Source organism: Vanacampus margaritifer, chromosome 15, assembly GCF_051991255.1.
Source record: "Vanacampus margaritifer isolate UIUO_Vmar chromosome 15, RoL_Vmar_1.0, whole genome shotgun sequence".
NCBI classification, from domain to species: domain Eukaryota; kingdom Metazoa; phylum Chordata; class Actinopteri; order Syngnathiformes; family Syngnathidae; genus Vanacampus; species Vanacampus margaritifer.
Window position 1 is genome coordinate 8,429,277 of NC_135446.1, and position 18,906 is coordinate 8,448,182.

An 18,906-nucleotide genomic window follows, 5' to 3' on the forward strand; every position below is an offset into this window, starting at 1 on the left:
CTAAAATGTGCTTAAAATGATGGAATCGCTCACTAACCTTGTGGGTTCAAAACGGACTTTGAGCAACTTTAGATTTGAAGGTAAGCATAAGCCCTTTGTCAATAGAGGGCGCTAAAGTAACACAAATACAGACTCGAACAAGAACACACATATCAAAACATGTAAAATTACAAATTATATTATCAGAATTTTATACATCGTGAGGCCAGGATGTTGATCTGAAGTATTAAATAAAATATGAACAGAACAAGTCCATCAGTTGTTTCAGTGCCTCAGAAATCTGAGTTAAACCCTTGGAAAAATGATGGCACAGCAGTGTATAAACAACATATGTACTGTAAGTGCTTTTTTTTTTATCAGGTCCATTACAACATAAAAAATAGAGAAATATTAAACAGTACTGTAAAGAGCAGAAGAGTGTGTTTCAGTCTCTTTGGCAGTGTTTCCCAAGTAGTCAGTAATTGTTATTCACTGACATAACCAGGACCTCAGCCATTTTTTTATCTTTAAAGTTGTCTCTAGTGCATTTTTTAAGTATTTGTGTAAATTAAAATTTAAGACTCGGTTCAAAACCATGCAAGAGTGCTGAGAGAAAATGTGCCAATTTGTGTTTTAGTGCAAACAGAAAAGTGCTGTGACCAAAGCATAAAAAGCTACACTGTCACTATTATTATTTTTAAACTATTAAAACAATCTGTCGTTTCTTTCAGTTTTTTTCTGGGTCATTTTCAGTGCTGCTGTTCTTCATCTGTGCATGGTAAACAAAACAGCAGGTTCAAACTATGTAAAACCAACCAACAATTTCCCCTTCACCTCTCAGATTTTCTTCAAATTTTGAGGTGTAGCTGGAAATGAAGGAAAATACCAGAATACAAAACATTACATTCCAAGCAGCCACTTATTTAAGATCCTCGAATCGCTCATTCATTTCCAGATTGTTCGTTCTTCCGCCCCCTGACCACGAGTTCTGCCTTGGCACGTTTGCTGTTTTGCTACAAACTTCCCAAGCTTCAAAGACTCTTTATCTGAACTTTGAAATTGTCCTGGGTTGATTTTACATGGAACAACCCCCCATGGCTTCCTCGCAACTTTGACGGCCGACGTTACATGGCACTTGAACGCAACCCAGCGGTCAGTCCCGCTGCGGCTCGCGATGAGGCTGACGAACGTGTCCGTCCGCAGGGCTTTACAGCAGCAGCGGCGTGCTCTCTCCTGCTGGCTCCATCCGCCTTGTGAGCTGCCGTGCTCGGGCCAAGAGACGGTTGGGCAACGGCGGGAAGTGGTGGCTCGGGTCCAGCACGTTGGTCTTGCGCCGTTCGCGCTCTTGCAGCCACATGAGGTACGGGCTGGGCGGGAAGAAGGGCCGCGTACGCTCCCGGTACAGCTGCAGGACGATGCCCGTGACGCACAGCACCACCCACACTGTAATCATGATGAAGTCTGGACAAGATAATATGTTTGGATTTTGTTATTCAAATTGAGCTAATTTAGAGTGGGTTAGTTTTTTTTTTTTTTTTTTTGAAAATATTTTGCTTTGGTTTTTATTAGGGGTGTCAGGCGATTAATTTTTTTAATTGTAATTAATCACAACTTCAATTCAACTCATGATTAATTGCAAATTTTAGATATGTTCCAATGTACAGTAAAATATATTTTTTCTAAATTTTCATATTCTTGTTAATATAAAAGTGGAAAAAATGTTAAACTAATAGAATTATGGCTGCATCTTTTAGTCATTGATACAGTAATTTTGTAATTCATAAAATTTAAATTAAAAAGATGTACTGTAAACGAGTGTGATTTTGATTTGTGTTGAGGTCATTTTTCTGCCACTAGATGGCATAATTTCATTTGTTAGACTTTGGTGACAGATCAGTGCCTTTTTCTTTTCCTATTAAGAGCTATCTAATCTTTAACATGAAGTAATTGAAATTCTGCACATTTTTAAAATTGTAAAATACAACTTGACCCCAGTCTCCACAAATATATGCATTATTATTATGAAATTTATCACTGCTAAATTTTGACGTGGACATTTCTGCTGCATTGCGACTGGAATTCCACCAGTGCAGGCTTTCCAAGTAAGGGGCGGTCAGTCATTAATCGCGCGTAAAAGAAAAATAGTAGCGTTAAAGGAACTTTAAATTAACCCAAAATTAATGCGCTAATTTTGACACCGCTAGTTTTTATTAGTTTGACATTTATGAGCTCACCGATGGTTTGGAACGGCACGTCGGTGAAGGCGGCGCTGAAGTTGTTGTTGAGGAAGCGCTTGAGGATGTTGAGGGTGATGTAGGAAAGGCTGGTGTAGATGTAGGCGTTCACCCCCAGAATGACGGCGTATGCGCCGATGACGCCGCACGTTGTGATGTTACCCTGGTGAGTGAACGCGGCTACTTGAGTCAATCGGGGAAAAAATGCTTGAATCGCAACAGCGATGACATCGCCGCCGGGTTACCTCTCGGGGCCAGCGCATAAAGAAGATCGGGACGATGATCATGATGCTGCAGAAAGTCACCCAAAAAACGGCATTGGAGCGCCTGAACACATCGAGGTCACCTGGAGGAGAACCAAATATTTTGATTCAACTTTGTTTACTTTTTTTGATTTTCCATTATTGTGCTTTTTTACAAAATGACCTTCTTCAGGCTTCTGATTGGCATACACAGTCCGTTTGCCACTGTGATTTCATGTGTGCCACGAGGATTTTAATTTTTTTTGGGGGGGATTTGTTCCTACCGAGGGGAGTGAAGAGCACAGTGGCGGCCACCAGGAATCCGAGCATCAGGCCGACCACCACCGCGCACGACATGACCGAGCCGAAGCGCCACCAGCTCATCACTAGGAGGACCCCGCCCACCACGCCGATCACCGCCGACACGGCCAGCCGGACTGCGAGAAGCGTTGAGTGACACGTTCATAACGCGCCGCCCCGCAGTCTTTGAGGTGTAAATGGACGGAACAACTCACTGTCGTAATCCAATCCTGTCGTCCTGGTGATGAGCACGAAGAAGAAGAAGGCGAAAAAGCTGAAGCCCATGCAGAACAGCTCTGGATGATAGAAGAAACAAACAGAAGGGCTGATATGAGATCCACAATAACATAGAGGAGACTTGGACAAACAGTGTCACATGAGACAAATGGATGGATAATCATGGGTTCATTTTGGATATATTGCTACATCACATGAAGGGGACCGCATGAGAGAATGAAAATATTTCGGGTCAACTGCGGCAAACGTTGGTTCATTAGCACGACATGATTTTATCCACGCATGGGGAAGTCATTCATCAACTGACGGTGGTTTTAGTGGTTACCATGGTGATGTGCGCAACAACAGCTTTCTTCAAAATTCAGAAGAATTCAGAATTATTTTCATGGCTTTCAGTTTTATTGTTCTCTTTTTTATGTTTCCAAGACCAAATAGATATTTTGGAGAACATATGACATTGGCGAGATATGTCAAAATAAGGACTGAATTCAACTAAACACAATATTCATAATATTTATGCAAAACCTCAGTCCGTTTTGTTGTTGTAGAAATTTGATGTACTGTACTTAATTTGCAGGGAATTGGGACCAAGCCCTGTCACAAATAGTCAAAAAACAGAGGACAACGGAGGAGGCGGGACTTCCGACTTCCTGGTTTTCACACATCAGCTTTTGTTTCCGTTTCCTGTTTGCGACGTGTGGGCCGCGTCCCAGTTCTTGCGCTTCTGCCTTTGCGCCCCTCGGTTGCGCGTTCCCGTCGACGGGTGCGAGTGTGTGATGTGTGTAGTGGGCGGCGCAGGAGTAGGGGTGTGAGTGTTGGAACGCGGCCATCAGTGGCCGGGAACGACGCTGATGTGTGGAACCTGGAAGTCCGTGGCATCTACCACATTGCCCCCCCCCCCCTCCAAAAAAATAAATAAAAAGTTTAGAATTGTCTATATCATTACCTCCTAGGCAGTATTGTGACCCATTTTGGGCTTTTGATGGTTCTGACCAAGCCATTTCAAAATAAAATACTGCCCACTGGTTTTAAACCCTTAAATAAATAATAAAGACTCGAGAAAGAGAAACACACACTTGAAAAGTGTATTTACTGTACATGCGCATGCGGTGAAGACTCGCCACAACTGAGTTCCTTATTAGCCAAGGCTATGGCACCATCTTGTAGCATATTAGCACCAAAAAAAAAAACAATAACATGAGAACTTGTGGTTGGCAAAAGGCTAATGGGCGGGTGTTGACTGCATTCTAAAATGAAGCTACAGTCAAGTCAAAGCACTCACCAGATTTGAAGAATCGGTGCCCAAAGAAGCAGACGAACAGTCCTGCTAAGCCGGTGATTGTAAAGAAAATTTTTGTAGTTATCTTTCCTGAAAAGACATTAAAAAAAAAACTTAAAAAAAAAACAAGTTGCAAAAAGGTTTCAACACTTACCCAGCAATTGACAGCCATCCAGTTTGGAGTCAAAGCTGCAGGCGTACGTGTGGACCGGGACGTAAGAAGCCGACGTGTTGAGGACGGGGTCTCGGACGATGACTGAGTAAATGACGCCCTGACCGGGGATGGAACTAAACATCACTGTGCTCATGTCTGTCGAGGACAGCGTCATCATCTGCAGGGCCCGGCCGGGGGGGGGGCAGAAAGAAGACTTCAATACGTGGACGTGGAATCACTTGAAGTATTTACGCGTCAGGGTCACGCACAAGTTTGCCGCTCTCCATCATGCCATCCACGTCCGCCACTGCCTGGACACCGCGGAAGAGGCTGACCTCTGACAGGTCGTTCTCGGGCAGGAAGTACTGATAGATGTCGTACTGCAGCCGCCAGCGCGTGTCGGTCCCCGTGGACGTGTCACAGGATGGAGGGCTGCTGCCCCTGGACAAGTACAATTAAACATCATCTGCCCTAACTTTTTTTCCAAAGATCCTAGATCAGTGATGCGCTAAATAACAATAAATAAATAACCATAATCATTCATGGTCTAAAAATCAACCCGCCTTTCAATCTAAAGAAAAGGCGTTTGAGTAGAGCACCATTGAGTAAATCCTAAAAGTAAAGTAGACATTGGCTAAAGAACAACGTAAAATTGATTTAATAATTCTGCCACTGGTCTACAAATCACTGAATGGTTTGGGTCCTAAATACATGATAGAAATGTTGATTGAATACAAACCCAGGCGGGTTCTGACGTCTGCAGCCCAAAGCTCAACGCAAACACGGTGAGGCGGCATTTAGCTGTTATGCCGCACACAAATGGTACAAGCTGGCAAATGAGGTGAAGTCAGCCCAGCATGTCAATGTTTTTAAATCCATGATGTCAAATATTATTAAATATTATTAGGTGTTGTGTCTTTGAGTTGCCTTGCGTATGAAATGTGCTATATAGACAACGCTTTTATCATATTGTCTTTTAGCTTTGTTTTTACCTTTTATTCTGTTTTCTTTTAGTCTAACTGTTTTTATTTTGTTGTCTTTTAGGTTTTACCTCCAGTGTTTCGTGGGTGCCTTTCCTCACATGGTTTCTCTGTGCCCCGCCATGTATTATTTATTATTCTATTGTGTTATGGATGTTTTAATTGTTTAGAACCTTGAGTTTCATTTTAATGTATGAAAAGTGCTATATAAATAAAGTTTGATTGATTGATCGATCGATTGATTGAAAGCTACCTTGCCTCGTCTGAAGAATTGCAAAACTGATCAGCACATGTCAACAACAGGTGGTCATCACAGCCGAAAAAACAAGCTTTGGAAATGCATAGAATGTTAAGTGTTTTGCTTCCCTGATTATTGCAACATTTAATGTCACATTATTGGTTGTAAATGAGCTGAAAACAGACAGCATTTGTCATGCATGCTCTCTGCCATTAAAATGGCATCAGTGTGAACTGAAGAGAGAAGAATAGGTAGTAGTCACAGAGTGACAAAACAATCTGACATTGTGCTTCCTTGAGCTTCAAAAAACGGCGCACCAGCCGACTAAAAGCTGATTTTACAAGCCGCGGCAGTTGACATTCCTGACAAACTGGAGTGAATACTAGCGACAAAATCAGTTAGAGGAGGAGGAGGTGGAGGCGGAAAGGGGCCAAACATGAGACCATTACAGAAGGAAAAGAAAGCTTAAGATGACGCACGTGTGAGCTGTCAGCTGCTGCACAGGAAGCTGTGAGGTTACCTCTCATATCCCAGGTTGGCCGGCGCGAATTGAATGGTGGTCTCAAAGAGGTTATAGCGCAGGTAGATGTTGGGGTCCACGTTCAGGTTAAACTCCATGTTACAACCGCCGGGTACAGGGTCTAAGGCGGAAAAGAGGGATTTCAGTAGTTGCGCCATGTCAGGATGACTTGCTGCATACGGGAAGGCAGGCACATGATCACTAAACACCCATCAGTCAACATTTGGAGCTTCCTCCTTTCAAAAACACACACAACAATCAAGATGAACAGACTCACTTCAGTTTATGGTGAAAGTGCTTCAGCCTTGATTTTGCAGAACCACAAACGACAACACGCAATTTCCTCACATCTTATGCAACGCGGAACAAAAATCAGACTCCCCCCCTTCCCCTTTCTTTTTTAACAGCCAAACGTGAAAAGGGATGTTGATGGCGTACCTGTGCTGGAGAAAGGGAGAATAACGCCCGTGCCTGTGACTGTGCTCCCATCTGCAGAAAACAGGTACAAAGTGAAGGATGTTTGTCCCGGCAGGAGAGGTAACAGGATGCCCGTGTCCACCGCCGTTGAAGAGAGACCAAACACTGGAGTCTTAACACAAATAACAATGGAAATTAATCAAGCATGTTTATAACTTTACTGGAATGTAGCAGTAATTTGATGTGAAACAAAAAATTTGCCAGAGGAAATTTTGTCCTAAAATGTTATCTTTTAGTCAGTGGCGTGCACAGGCCAGTGCTAAAAGGGCAGTGTCCCATCCTAGGGGGGTATCTAGCTGTAATTCAAATCTTTTGTTATAAGCGTCCAGGCCAAAAATAAGTCATTTCATTCAATGTATATAGGTTTTTTAATGAATCAGTCTATTAACTCATTCACTGCCATTGACGGCTATAGACGTAAAAAAAATAATTAAAACTATTTCTAATAGGTTAACAGGTTTTTCCACTTTTGTTAACAAGGGTGTGAAAACCTATTAAAAAAATTATTGTACATTTAGAACTGATATAAAATTTGTAATTAATCGTGAGTTAACTAGTGAAGTCGTGCAATTAATTAAGATTACAAATTTTAATCACCTGACGCCCCTAATTTTCAATAATCTTTTCCTTTTTTTTTTTTAAATCGTGAGTGAAGTCAAGGGATTAGTTACAATTAAAAAATGTAATGACCTGACGCCCCCTATTTTTTAATAATCTTTTTTTTTTTTAAAGAAAGGATTAGAAGGCGTCAGGCGATTATAATTTATAATTATTATCGTAATTAATTGCATGAATTCACTAGTTAACTCACGATTAATCACAAATTTTATATCTGTTCTAAATGTACAATAAAAAAAATTATAGGTTTTAATAGAAATTGTTAAAATGAATTTTGGACGTTTATGGCCATCAATGGCAGTGAATGAATTAAAAAGAAAAACAAAAGATTAAAAATTTAGAGCCTCAGGCGATTAAAATCCTAATTGTAATTAATCGCATGACTTCAATAGTTAACTCACAATTAATCACAAATTTTATATCTGCTCTAAATGTACAATAAAAAAATCTAGGTTTTCATACTCTTGTTAACAAAAGTGGAAAAAAAATGTTAAACTAAAAGAAATAGTTAAAATGAATTTTTGAAGTCTATAGCCGTCAATGGCAGTGAATGAGTTAAACAGTGATCAAAATGTTCAGCCGGAGAAAAAAAAATCCATATTGGTCAGGCCTTATTTTTTTGCACACACGGGAATACTGTACAGCAGGGATGGGCAACTGGTGGCATTCTGAGTGGCACCTTGATTCATTAGAAAAAAACAACAAAAATATCATCCAGTTTTGGGCCAGTTTGCATATTTCCTGAGTGAGCAGCGAGTACTGTGTGAGCAGCCCGGCAGCGCTCGGCTTGCCCACAGACGACAATTCCCACTATGGGGGTGGGGGACAATCCCGGCTTTGTACAGGGCCCGCCTTGTTTTGGCAGCACCGCAATGGCTAGAAAATACCCATTCGATCTGCTGGTTTCCACTGAATTTATCCGATACACCACAGAGGTGCTGAGTGATTACAGAAGTCACAAGAAATAATTTTCCCATTCGCTTTGGTTGAATGAAATAGCATCTGGTGGTGTTTTTTTTTAATTGAACCAGAACATAAATTAGCATCGATTTTAAATGTAGCAGTTAATCTTGAAAGAGTCATTTTCTAGTTTATGTCACAATTTCTGAATTAGAGCTGTGGAGAATGTGTTCATCCAGATCTAATCTAAGAAAAATCCCCTGTGGACTTCCTTTTAAAAGGTCTGCTCTCCCCCCTCGTAAAGCCCTGACCTTCATTTGCGTCAACACACATTTTCAACCCCCGACAAATTCCCATTCATTTGTTTTCCTTTCGCCTTAAAAATAAACCATCTGGAACCGGCCTGGGAGCAGCTGTGGCACTGACAGCGCCGGGTTCTCGCCCCGTCGGACCCTCCTCATGACCGCTGCGCTCTTCATCATCTGGTTGCTGATGTAAGAGTCATGCTCATTCATTTTCTACACTGCTTTAACAGGACATCATGTTATCTGAAATGGTTTATGCGGATTGATGTCCTGTGTTATTTTTACAAGTAACATTATAACCCGTCAGAGCTGAAATAGAGAAATGTGACATTGTAAAGAAAAGACAACAATGAGAGACATGCAGCGCTGTTCTTTCTTCCTTCTCGGCATGTGACCATTTGTTACAAGAAGAAGACGCGCTTTGTTTGAGTAAAGGCATTCTTTGTGCTCACTTCCATACTGTTGCATACATGTTTGGATTCTCTGTATGCTAGCTAGTGGGCCTCATTCCAGCCTTTACAGAATTTTTTAAAATTTGTTCAGTAAAATTTTATACATCTATTCCAAACAGTGTATTCTTTTCACTTTCTGTACTTAGTGCACTGCTTCCAGTTTTATGGATGTTAATGTGGGCTTTTTTGTCCAATTAGATTCAGCCACTATGTGTTGCCATGTTAATCTAACCTGCCTAGAGCCTTTAGAATCAGCAGTGCCGACAAATGTGACTTAAAGTTAATATGCAGTATTAGCAACGACGGAGTGTTTGACTTGAACCAGATTTCAAATTTCATATTCACCTCACAACATTTTTCTGTCCTGTCATTGGTTGGTCAGAGCAAAACAATTCAAGTACTAAAACATCCATGTACCCACTTTGTGGACGGATGATGTCCGGTAAATGCATTGAACCAAACTTTAATGCTTGACAGAAACTGAAATCAGTTGGAGCAAAAACCCAAAATGATAGTCATCGCCTTACGGTGCTGTAGGAGAGCGTGACGTTGTGCCGTTGCGTGTGGAACTGCACGGTGGCGAAAGCGACCTCGGCGGGGATCCTGGTGGCCACGGCCTGCACCGTCTCGTTCTTCGACACGCTGACGTTCTGGAAGGCTCCCGGCAGAAAAACGACCCTGTCTGTCACAAGAGAGCAGTCCGAGTCATCAGCACAAGAATCACATTGTCGGCGGTATGCACTTGGCCATCTCAAACCTTATTAACCAACATGAAAGCCGTGAAAAATGCGACTACAGAGTTTCTGCCAATACATGATTGCCGTTAGGGGAGGGAGGCGGAAAACATCATGTGTCACTTCAGGGCAGACAGACCAAAGAAGCTAGTTTGTGCTAACCGGTCATTGGATTAAGTCCATATCTTACAATTACATTAAAGAATTCTAACTCCTTTGGGGTAAATGAGGACAATATTGCATCAGACACAGTAAAATAAACTGCTAATTCCCTGTAATCATAGCTCATTGCTTTTCCAATTATCCTAAGTTCACTGAGCCAGCACATCTAAGGTCAGATGAACATTTGCTGTGGGAAAAGGTTTGAATATAATGAGTTGACTGACTTGCTGAGCGACACCATACTAATGCAACTTTTCTCTTTGGGCTTCATTTAAAAAGAATGAAGAACATGGAGAATTTAAGATAATTCTCTGCACAAGCTGCCTTGTTCCGGCTGACATTTTGCAGGTCAGACTCCAGCTCTGCTAATTTTTTTCCATTCTGATTTAAGTGGAAGCACGTGAGTCATGAGGGCTTGTTTGTGGGAGGAATATTAACCTACATATACACCTGTTTATATCACTGTAAAAAAGAAGAGAAAAAAAAGAAGGTATTTTTATACACTATCGTTCCAAAGTATGGGGTCACATAAACATTAATTCTAAATTGTCTACATGTTCTTAAGGGCAGTACTTTTCTGCGTGTGTTTGTGTGTTTTGTTGTTTTTTTTCAGAAAAAAATGTCATCTCTATCTCATATCTATTGGTATTGTATACGATAGTTGTTTTTATGGAAAACACGATATAGTCTGGGTGACCCCAAACTTTCAAACAGTTTTCTGTATGCATGTACACACTGTATACTGTAAATAAAAAAAATTAAAAAAACATACATATATAATTCAATCCTGTATACAGTTTATATTTTCACATTTGCATTTTTTAACGTACTGTTTACAAGTAACAACCAGTAACACAAGCACAATAAGGCGCTTTACAATAGATTACATTATTAATTTATTTACAGACCATAATACAAAATAGCATATTAAAAACAGACTAGTTACTTTACTTACTTTCTTCCTGAGCTTGAACTTCACATACTGAACGCAACATCAACAGCCAGCAGATCGACCGAAACATTGTTGATCTCCTTTAATTTTACTACAGAGCAAACCGTGATCACGAAATTTGCCGTCAGTCATTTGTAACCTCGAACTCGCCTATGTTTTTCTCGTGAAAGTAGTACCCGCGGGCGAAGAAGCGACATGCTTGACAACTTCAACGTTCTTGTGATCGCTCTGCCCCTCTTCGACCCTAGCGGAGGTCTGTGAACGCGCCCTCTGCGAGATTTCCAAGGTCGCGCGATATTTTGGCCCGAAACGCCCACTGATTATTAGGCGGCTGCGCAAAACAAACTTTCTCATCTTTTTTTTATTTATAAATAATGAAGCAATTAATGTTATTTTTGTGTCCGCTATTTATAGTTAATGTACTTGTAATTGACATGCTATTAAATACAAAATAAGTACTATACTACGTAAGTGTATTATACGTCAAATTAAATAGTTTAAAAAATATATATATAATTCATGCTTATTTTTCAATTTCACGTCACACAGCCTTTCAATTACATATTTTCAAGATGATGTCACATACAGCTGCATACAAATTCAGCATTTACTTATTTTGTTTTGATTGAAGCTTGTAATAGTTACTATAATTGTTCCTGTGTGTCTTGGTTATTATTATTATTATTATTTTTAAACATTTAACAACTTATCAGCAGGACAAAAATGATCAGCTCAGTAAAATGCAGATGGGGGTGGACACTTAATCATGTTTTCAAACTGGCTATTCAGTATCTATTTGTCAAAACGCAATGCTTCTAAGTGAAGAAGCCCTGAGAGGGCTTTTTTTTTCTCACTTTAGTATAGTAATCTATATGTCCTGTGATTTCAAATACCGTTTTGCACTACACTGTAAAGCACTGCACACAAATATTCCTGATATTTTTCATTCATAGAGACACAACTTATTTAACTTATTCTCATCTGTTCCAACAGATAGCTTGCATTCAGTCCAGTTGTTTTCTCTTAAATTTGCTTGTTATAATAGTGTCTGATAAGAAAAGCTGTGAAAAAAGTAGAATCCAATTAAAAACCAAGAGAAAATACTGTATTTGACAGTTAGATATTTATTCTATCTTACTTTTTTAATCTCACTCACACTTTCAAGTTATTGCAAGTGCCACGGGCTTTGCTCGCCACACTGGCATACCTAAAAGGAGTACAAAAAAAATGACAAAGTGATTGTTCAGATGCAGCTCTGGAGGAGGGTGATACAGTAGATGCACTGGCATTTAGGCTGAGGTGGATGCATGGGAAAACTGGTGCATCCCAAACACATGGTAGTGGATGGTCAATCAAGTCTTCACTCTAGTAATTTTTTAAGCTAACGTCAGTATTGGTCAGTGCCGGTAAGAGCGATGTGCTCTCTGATGCGTCTTCTCTCTTCAGGATCAGGAATGCTTCGCGACTGATTCCGAGTAGCTCTCTCAGTCCTTTGTTCTCCAGCTACAGCACAGAAACACGACTATGCTATTATTTCGGTTTCAGAGAGAAATAGTCATTCGCTTTTACCTCGAGCCGTTTAATCTTCTCTTCATCTTGACATAGCCGTCCCTCATCCACCTCTATCGCTTTCCTCATCACCGAGGCCATCTCGTTGATCTTGTCGGCGTGTGCTTGGAGTTCCTGTGAAGGAAAACTAAAACATGAGAATTCTGGGTTTGGCAGGGCTAAGTTCACCTTGACTGACCGTTGTGTGCTGCTCCTTCAGTTGTGTCACAATGGTGGGGTCATCCCCCTTCTTGGCCATGAGCATCCTGCCCTTTTGCTCCTTGTATTTGTTCATGATGAGCCCCAGCACGGACTGGTGTTCCTCCAATGACGTCCGCAGCTCTGCACAAATAGTGAGAGCAGGGTTAGTCAAAATAATAATAATAAAATGGCTTATTTTTTTACCCCATGTAAACCTTTGTTTTCCAGCTGGAGAGCTCTGATTTGACGATTTTCCTGTTGGATGCCCAGGATCAGACTGGATCGAGGTCGATGACGTGCAACCTGGTTTAGTGTGTCAATCTCTACTTGGTACTGGGAAATAAAAACAACAAAACAGACTTAACAGGGATGATAGACTTCTTCATCCAGTCATTATGTCCTAAGCAAAACGCTCTACCTGCTTCATGGCATCCACCCGCTTGTTGAGAAATGTCGTCTGCTCAATTAAAATCTCTGCGGCGTTGTCGTGGTTACAAAGCCGTTCAACCAATGATTTGGCATCAGCCAGGACTTTCTCCAAAGTACAATTCATGTCTGAGGAGATACAACACATTATTAGAAACTATGAGCTTTCACTAGATTTGAAATCTTCTCTAATTTCTTTCTTGTCTTGTCTCTTGACTTAACTACTGCGTTAGTTAGCACGCTCTGACTTTTGTACAACTCTGGGTTATGTCGCCGCCAAAGAATTAATAGATAAATAGATGACTCCTGTACAATGAAGTATTTAACATGCATTCCAGGGCTGACTTAATTGGAAAATTACAGTGTAATGTTTATGCCTTATTTTATGCAATTTTGACTTTTATTATTATTATTATTATGTATTGTTTTCAAAGTCTATTTTGTGAATCTTATATTTTCCTACTTATTCTAAAACTGAATTTAGGATTACAGAAGTTAATAAAACCAGGTCAGTCTTTACAACTTTAATTCTTAGATCATATAGTTATATATGTCACTACCTTCTGTCAAAACAGACTGGATACATCGTAGCCTAAGTTAAATGTTAACGTAACGCAACCTATTAAGAAGAAAATAAGCCATCTTTATTCAGCTATTATGAAGCAAAACAGACGCTTCGCGTGCTGCCACAGTTAATGCTTTGTTAAAAAGCATTATTTGTATTGACAGTTGTTAAAATGCTAAGCTAAGGAAAGAAGCTGTCACGCAAATTTAAGAATCTCGAAATATAAACGAGGCGATCTATTCTATATTAAGGTCCTTAAAGGTCCTAGCTAGGTGGAATAAACACGATGGACATTACCTGGAGAGCTCAAAGTGCAAGACATTAGCTTTTGGCTCGTCCGCTACTTCCTGTTGATGTTCGGTAGCTAGCATTAGCTACAGCCACAAACTCGTCCACATAAATGGGTCACAAAAGGTGGCTCCTCGTTTTATTACGAGTGATCACGTTCAAAACAAAGTCGCGTCGCGGTGGCAAGGTTTACATACTTTGTTCGTTAGTGTAAAACCGAGTCGTGAAATGATAAACGGGGATTATAAACGACAATTTTCTACCATACTATTGTCGAATCTTCCGATTTTGGCAGCATACACATCTCGTGAAATCTCGCGTGATTACGAATACGACTCACAAAATAAATTGGTGACAAAATGTCAACTTATGGAAAGTAATAATGAAACATTGTTCTGTGTTTTACTATTTTATTTATTAAGTAATTTAAAAATAAATAAACAATTGCATATATTTTGAATAATATTCTTTAGCTATTAGTGGACCACAGGGTGGCAGCGTTGTGTTCAATCGTTGTTGTTTTTTTGCTCACTGTTAATTAAACGAAGAAGACTAAAAATGGCGGATAGGCTAACGCAGTTACAAGATGCTGTCAATTCGGTACGTTATTGCTAAGTATTTACGCACATATTCGATGTATACGAGATTTAAAAACATGTTTTAATAACCCATGTGTTTGTGTTTGTAGCTTGCAGATCAGTTTTGTAACGCTATCGGGGTCCTGCAACAATGTGCTCCGCCTGCCTCTTTCAATAACATTCAGACGTCGATAAACAATGATCAGCCTGCAAACCAAACTGAAGGTGCTCAATTTACGGTTTCCAAAAGCTCTACGTTGCCTTTACTCAGCTCTACATTTATATGTAATCCGATAACAGAGAATAAGTTAATTAAAAAAAGATTAGTTCAGTGCTATGTTTACGGCATCATGTTAACTGTAAGGATACACCTGTTTTGCTGCTAAAGGGAAAAATAGTCAGAAAAATAAATATTTAAAGTTACCAAAAAATTAAGGGGTTGGGGCAGTAAAGTGTGTTGGTCTTCATCACTTTCCACCTGTCGGTTTGTTTAGATTTCTCCCAATTCATTTTTCATCAAGCAATGAACAATTATCATATTCCACATTTAGAATACGCTCAGCTGTTTGCAGCCCTGATTGCCAGAACAGCCAAAGATGTGGACGTGCTAATTGACTCTTTGCCAAGCGAGGAGTCCACGGCAGCTCTGCAGGTCAGTGGTTTTACATCAACAACGGGTTATTCCTTTAGTTTTGTTTCTGACAAAATGAGTACACAGAGACAATAAGGAGAGGCGTTTCCCACACAGTTATGGGCAATTTAGAGTCTTAAATTAACAGCATATTTTTGGAACGTGGGAGGAAGCCTCACTTGCATAAGATAAACATGGAGACCGGACACGGAAGTTTTCCAGATATTCATAAATACTTGAGATGAAAAATTCGTAGCTTTAACTCAGCAGAGGGAGCTTAATTTATTCTATTTAAGTCATGAATTTGGACTTTTCTCATTTTTGTTAAAAACAAGATTTTTTCTTTCTTTCTGAGGACTGTTATTTCTCAAATGACAACATGAAATGAGTTGAAAATGGGTGGAATATTTCTGAAAAGTTTCCATTAAATATCAATGGGCGGTTGGAGAATATTTTTTTGGGGGAAAAACCCCCCCATAAATGTACTATTATTCAGTGGCGTGCAGTGAGCGCTACTTTTGGGTTGGCAGGCAGTCATAAATTGAGACGTGCACACCAATTACAAATTTGTGTGTTGGTAGGCGAGTACAACGTATCCTAGGGTGACCATATTTTCATTTTCAAAAGAAGAGGATACTCGGCCCGACCTCGAGTTTACTCCAAGAGGCCATATAGTCTTACTATTTTAACATATGCCTCCTCTGTATGGGTAGAAAAAAAGCCAATAACATTATTCTCTTTTGAAGTCTTAAATTTTTTTGCTCCGCAATCTTTTATTTATTTATTAATTTTACTTTGAGCAGGATTCGTACCCACCGCCTCCGGTGCGGCAGCTCAACATTTACCACTCAGCTAAAGTTCTGGGCCACCGTCACAGCCAGTGCACGTTCTGCCAGTCACGGTAAACACGTTGCAGTGCACACCGCCTCCCATTTGCCACACAATGAAAAACAGACTATTTCAATTTATAAAACCTGCCCGGACGCCTAGAAAGAATGTAATAAAATGGATATCTCCCAGTAAAACAGCCTAATTCTTCACAAAATCAAGCTAGCAATAGCAATGCCAAACATCATGTACAATGAAACAGCCAGTTAATCGAAGCACATCCACACAGCCAATCTTTCCTTATGTACCCTTCTTTGTGAAAAGTATGAGTAATTCTTTGTCCCCGACTTTGCTGAAGATCCGGTAACTAAGGCGTCGGTCTCCCATCCTTCAAAAGCTGACGTTTTACTTCAAAAGAACGGTGTGAAAATGTGTGGCGTTATCTTACCGCCGTACTGTGCAGTGCGTTTTGAATTCACGAATACACTGTGCGTACGTACGTTCGCATAATAATAATACAGCGACTTAAAAAGGCTGCATAATGATCTGCCTATTTGCATGAATGACTTTTCTACTGGGAAACTGACTAAATCGCTATGTGGACAGGGTTGGTGAAAGCACAGTAGCGGTGTGCCTTCAGGAGGATCATTTTGCAATTTTTTTGCCTGCAGGATAGACGAGGTAATGAGTCATTTTTAATTGAGCTATGACAATCACCAAAATGTTGTCACTTTCAAACCTACAATACTCATAAAAAGTTAGGGATATTTGGCTTTCAGGTGAAATAATGGCAAATGTAAAAAGTTCACACTATAGTGATGTCATATCATGAAAGTAGGACATTTAAGTAGAAGGATGCGCTGATGATTAGGGATGTAACGATAACCGCAATATTGTGATATCGCGACAGCCATAATATATCGTTGTCGTCATGTCACGATATTAAAAGCAGCATATCTGTTTAAAAAAAATTATGTGCAGTTCTAACACCCTCTGGTGGCTAGTTTTTTTTAGTGCAGTTTAATTTTCACAAGGCATGTTTTGGCCCTTTTATGTTTAAAATCCACGCTAATGATCAGATGAAGACGAACGTAATATGTTTGTGAACCGAGTCAATATGTGGAGGAACTCGATGTAGCCTGCAAGTAAGTGCCTCATTATTAAGTCTTATTAGAGATTGTAGGTGATTTTTAGGCATTGCTGTTATGTAAAAAAAGCACAATATTGTGTTGTTGTTGTTTTTTACAATATTGTGACTATTTTTTGTATCGCCAGCCTCCAAACAATATTGTGATAATTATCGTATCGTGACAATATAGTTTTGTGATGTTTGGATATCGTTACATCCCTACTGGTGATTTCCTCATCTCAAACAATTGATTGAAACAAAAAGTTAACAACAACAATGGTGGGTACACCACAACCAAAAATGTCAATGTCTCAATAACGCATCAATTGTGCCTACTTTGCCTGCCCTGACGTCACTGCTATTATTTGAAGACATCCATGCAAAAATAATACAATTGAAAAGCGTGATGTTAACATAGGCTACTTTTTTGTAAGTAGAACTGTATTGAGTTTTTTTGAAGATTTTATTGAACAATCAATTCTATATTTGAACATAAAAAAAACCCCATCAATGTTGAGTTAAATATTATTTAGCACAATGCTCCAAAATATCAACAGTAATTGTCAAAATGAGTCTCTTGATCTGGTTATAGTCAACATTTTTTTTTTGTTGCCGTTTAGGTCGAGGACAGATGAGTTGTTTTTCCATCTAATTGCTGAATGCCTAACCGTTGGAGTATTTCCTCTTTTTACTTCCTGGAATTCTCATGCATGAGCTCATGTTTTATTTTAGACTTTTTGATGTGATATCATGTATTTCCTCATCTCTAGTTTGTCCACTGGCTTTCTGCGCCAACACAAATCTAATGGCATACAAACAGTCTGAACTGAAAGATTGTGACACAATCGTGCTACTCCTCATCAGGCGGCCAGTCTGCGGCAACTGGAGGAGGAGAACTACGAGGCAGCGGCCCGTCTGAAAGAGGTGGTCACCCGAGGCGACATGCTGCTGGAGAAGATCCAGAGCGCCCTTGCGGACATTGCCCAGTCTCAGCTCCGCACCCGCAATGGAGCGCCCAGCCAGACTTCTGTCGAATCCTGACCTGCTCCAAATGGTCCCGTTTTACACGTTACTGACCTTATTATTTATAACACTCAGATGCATGCCTCAAAACCCATGGTGGATCTGTCTGTCGGGTGGAAAAAGCCATATTTGATAATTTCATACTGGTAGACTAATTCAAATGTTTACTCGAGGGGGCAAAAAAGTATTGTATGGCTGCAGTTCATTTTTGTATGTTTTGTAAATTAATTGTGTAAATATTTACGATTGGAGGGCTGATTTTTTTGCTCTAATGGGCATTTGGGTTAAATAAAGTTTGAGTTAACAATTGTGTTTATCCAAAAGTGTTTTTTTGTAGTTTGTAACATTCAAGAAAAGGGAGGATATTTATTGTGCGCTTACAAGCAATGCTTTCCGCTCAGGAAAAAAATAGGAAGTAAGGGACATTTTTTAATTTAGGTTTCCTAACTTTGGATTTTATCTGCAGTACATAAGTAGCAGTGGGGAAGATGTCAAGCTGGAAAAGGAGAAGAGTGATGTAGATCATGTTTGAGGCACCTGCAATAACAAATTGAAGTTAGCCCCAAGGCCGCAGAGTTTATTAGCTAAAAAATTAAAAATAGAAGCTGCATCATAGATCGGTGGGCTGTGTTGACGTTAGACTTATTTTAAAGGCCCTTCTGCGTTCAGCACCACACCCAGAATAAATTGTCAGCAGGTCACACCCACTTCTCATCACTGCATACTGACATCATGGTATTAAAAAGGAATGAAATTGGCCAAATACAGATACTTTCCATTTGCCATTTATGGCAAATTATCCCTCGTTGCGTCACTCTTACGTTAGACATTAAAAAGCCTGCAACGTGAATCTTCAAATCACCGGCTTTTATTGTCCTTAATCGCTTCGTAACTTGAAGGATATAGGTATATTTTCAATGAAAATG

At 39.9% G+C, this 18,906-nt stretch overlaps 3 protein-coding genes across 3 annotated transcripts; 1 reads left to right on the top strand and 2 right to left on the bottom strand.

The window, feature by feature from the left end:
• Nucleotides 1-162: 162 nt before the first annotated feature.
• Nucleotides 163-11,043, bottom strand: tm7sf3 (transmembrane 7 superfamily member 3). Its single transcript, XM_077544268.1, has 12 exons — nt 10,767-11,043; nt 9,443-9,597; nt 6,602-6,752; nt 6,164-6,284; nt 4,695-4,866; nt 4,426-4,603; nt 4,275-4,361; nt 2,971-3,051; nt 2,740-2,892; nt 2,459-2,559; nt 2,214-2,376; nt 163-1,440 (listed from the first exon to the last, which is right to left on the bottom strand). The coding sequence occupies exons 1-12, from the start codon at nt 10,831-10,833 to the stop codon at nt 1,187-1,189; spliced, it is 1,683 nt and encodes a 560-aa protein (XP_077400394.1). The 5' UTR covers nt 10,834-11,043; the 3' UTR covers nt 163-1,186.
• An 824-nt stretch (nt 11,044-11,867) lies between these two features.
• On the bottom strand, nt 11,868-14,092 carry fgfr1op2 (FGFR1 oncogene partner 2). The gene is made up of 6 exons (XM_077544269.1): nt 13,801-14,092; nt 12,931-13,067; nt 12,728-12,845; nt 12,511-12,653; nt 12,333-12,446; nt 11,868-12,266 (listed from the first exon to the last, which is right to left on the bottom strand). The coding sequence occupies exons 1-6, from the start codon at nt 13,823-13,825 to the stop codon at nt 12,129-12,131; spliced, it is 675 nt and encodes a 224-aa protein (XP_077400395.1). The 5' UTR covers nt 13,826-14,092; the 3' UTR covers nt 11,868-12,128.
• Nucleotides 14,093-14,296: 204 nt separating this feature from the next.
• med21 (mediator complex subunit 21) lies at nt 14,297-18,287 on the top strand. The gene is made up of 4 exons (XM_077545639.1): nt 14,297-14,391; nt 14,480-14,594; nt 14,921-15,021; nt 17,822-18,287. Exons 1-4 carry the CDS (start codon nt 14,350-14,352, stop codon nt 17,996-17,998), a joined length of 435 nt encoding a protein of 144 aa, XP_077401765.1. The 5' UTR covers nt 14,297-14,349; the 3' UTR covers nt 17,999-18,287.
• The last annotated feature ends 619 nt before the right edge of the window (nt 18,288-18,906 follow it).

Excerpts from the sequence above, each read along its gene's own strand:
- med21 (XM_077545639.1), top strand. The coding sequence starts at position 14,350 with ATGGCGGATAGGCTAACGCAGTTACAAGATGCTGTCAATTCG. Across the intron at positions 14,595-14,920 it reads GCCTGCAAACCAAACTGAAG|AATACGCTCAGCTGTTTGCA; the intron begins GTGCTCAATTTA and ends TTCCACATTTAG. Across the intron at positions 15,022-17,821 it reads AGTCCACGGCAGCTCTGCAG|GCGGCCAGTCTGCGGCAACT; the intron begins GTCAGTGGTTTT and ends ACTCCTCATCAG.
- fgfr1op2 (XM_077544269.1), bottom strand. The coding sequence starts at position 13,825 with ATGTCTTGCACTTTGAGCTCTCCAG. Across the intron at positions 12,654-12,727 it reads TCTCCAGCTGGAAAACAAAG|AGCTGCGGACGTCATTGGAG; the intron begins GTTTACATGGGG and ends CTATTTGTGCAG. Across the intron at positions 12,267-12,332 it reads AGAAGATTAAACGGCTCGAG|CTGGAGAACAAAGGACTGAG; the intron begins GTAAAAGCGAAT and ends TCTGTGCTGTAG.
- tm7sf3 (XM_077544268.1), bottom strand. The coding sequence starts at position 10,833 with ATGTTTCGGTCGATCTGCTGGCTGTTGATGTTGCGTTCAGTATGTGAA. Across the intron at positions 2,893-2,970 it reads GACAGGATTGGATTACGACA|TCCGGCTGGCCGTGTCGGCG; the intron begins GTGAGTTGTTCC and ends CGCTTCTCGCAG. Across the intron at positions 1,441-2,213 it reads CGTGCCGTTCCAAACCATCG|ACTTCATCATGATTACAGTG; the intron begins GTGAGCTCATAA and ends TATCTTGTCCAG.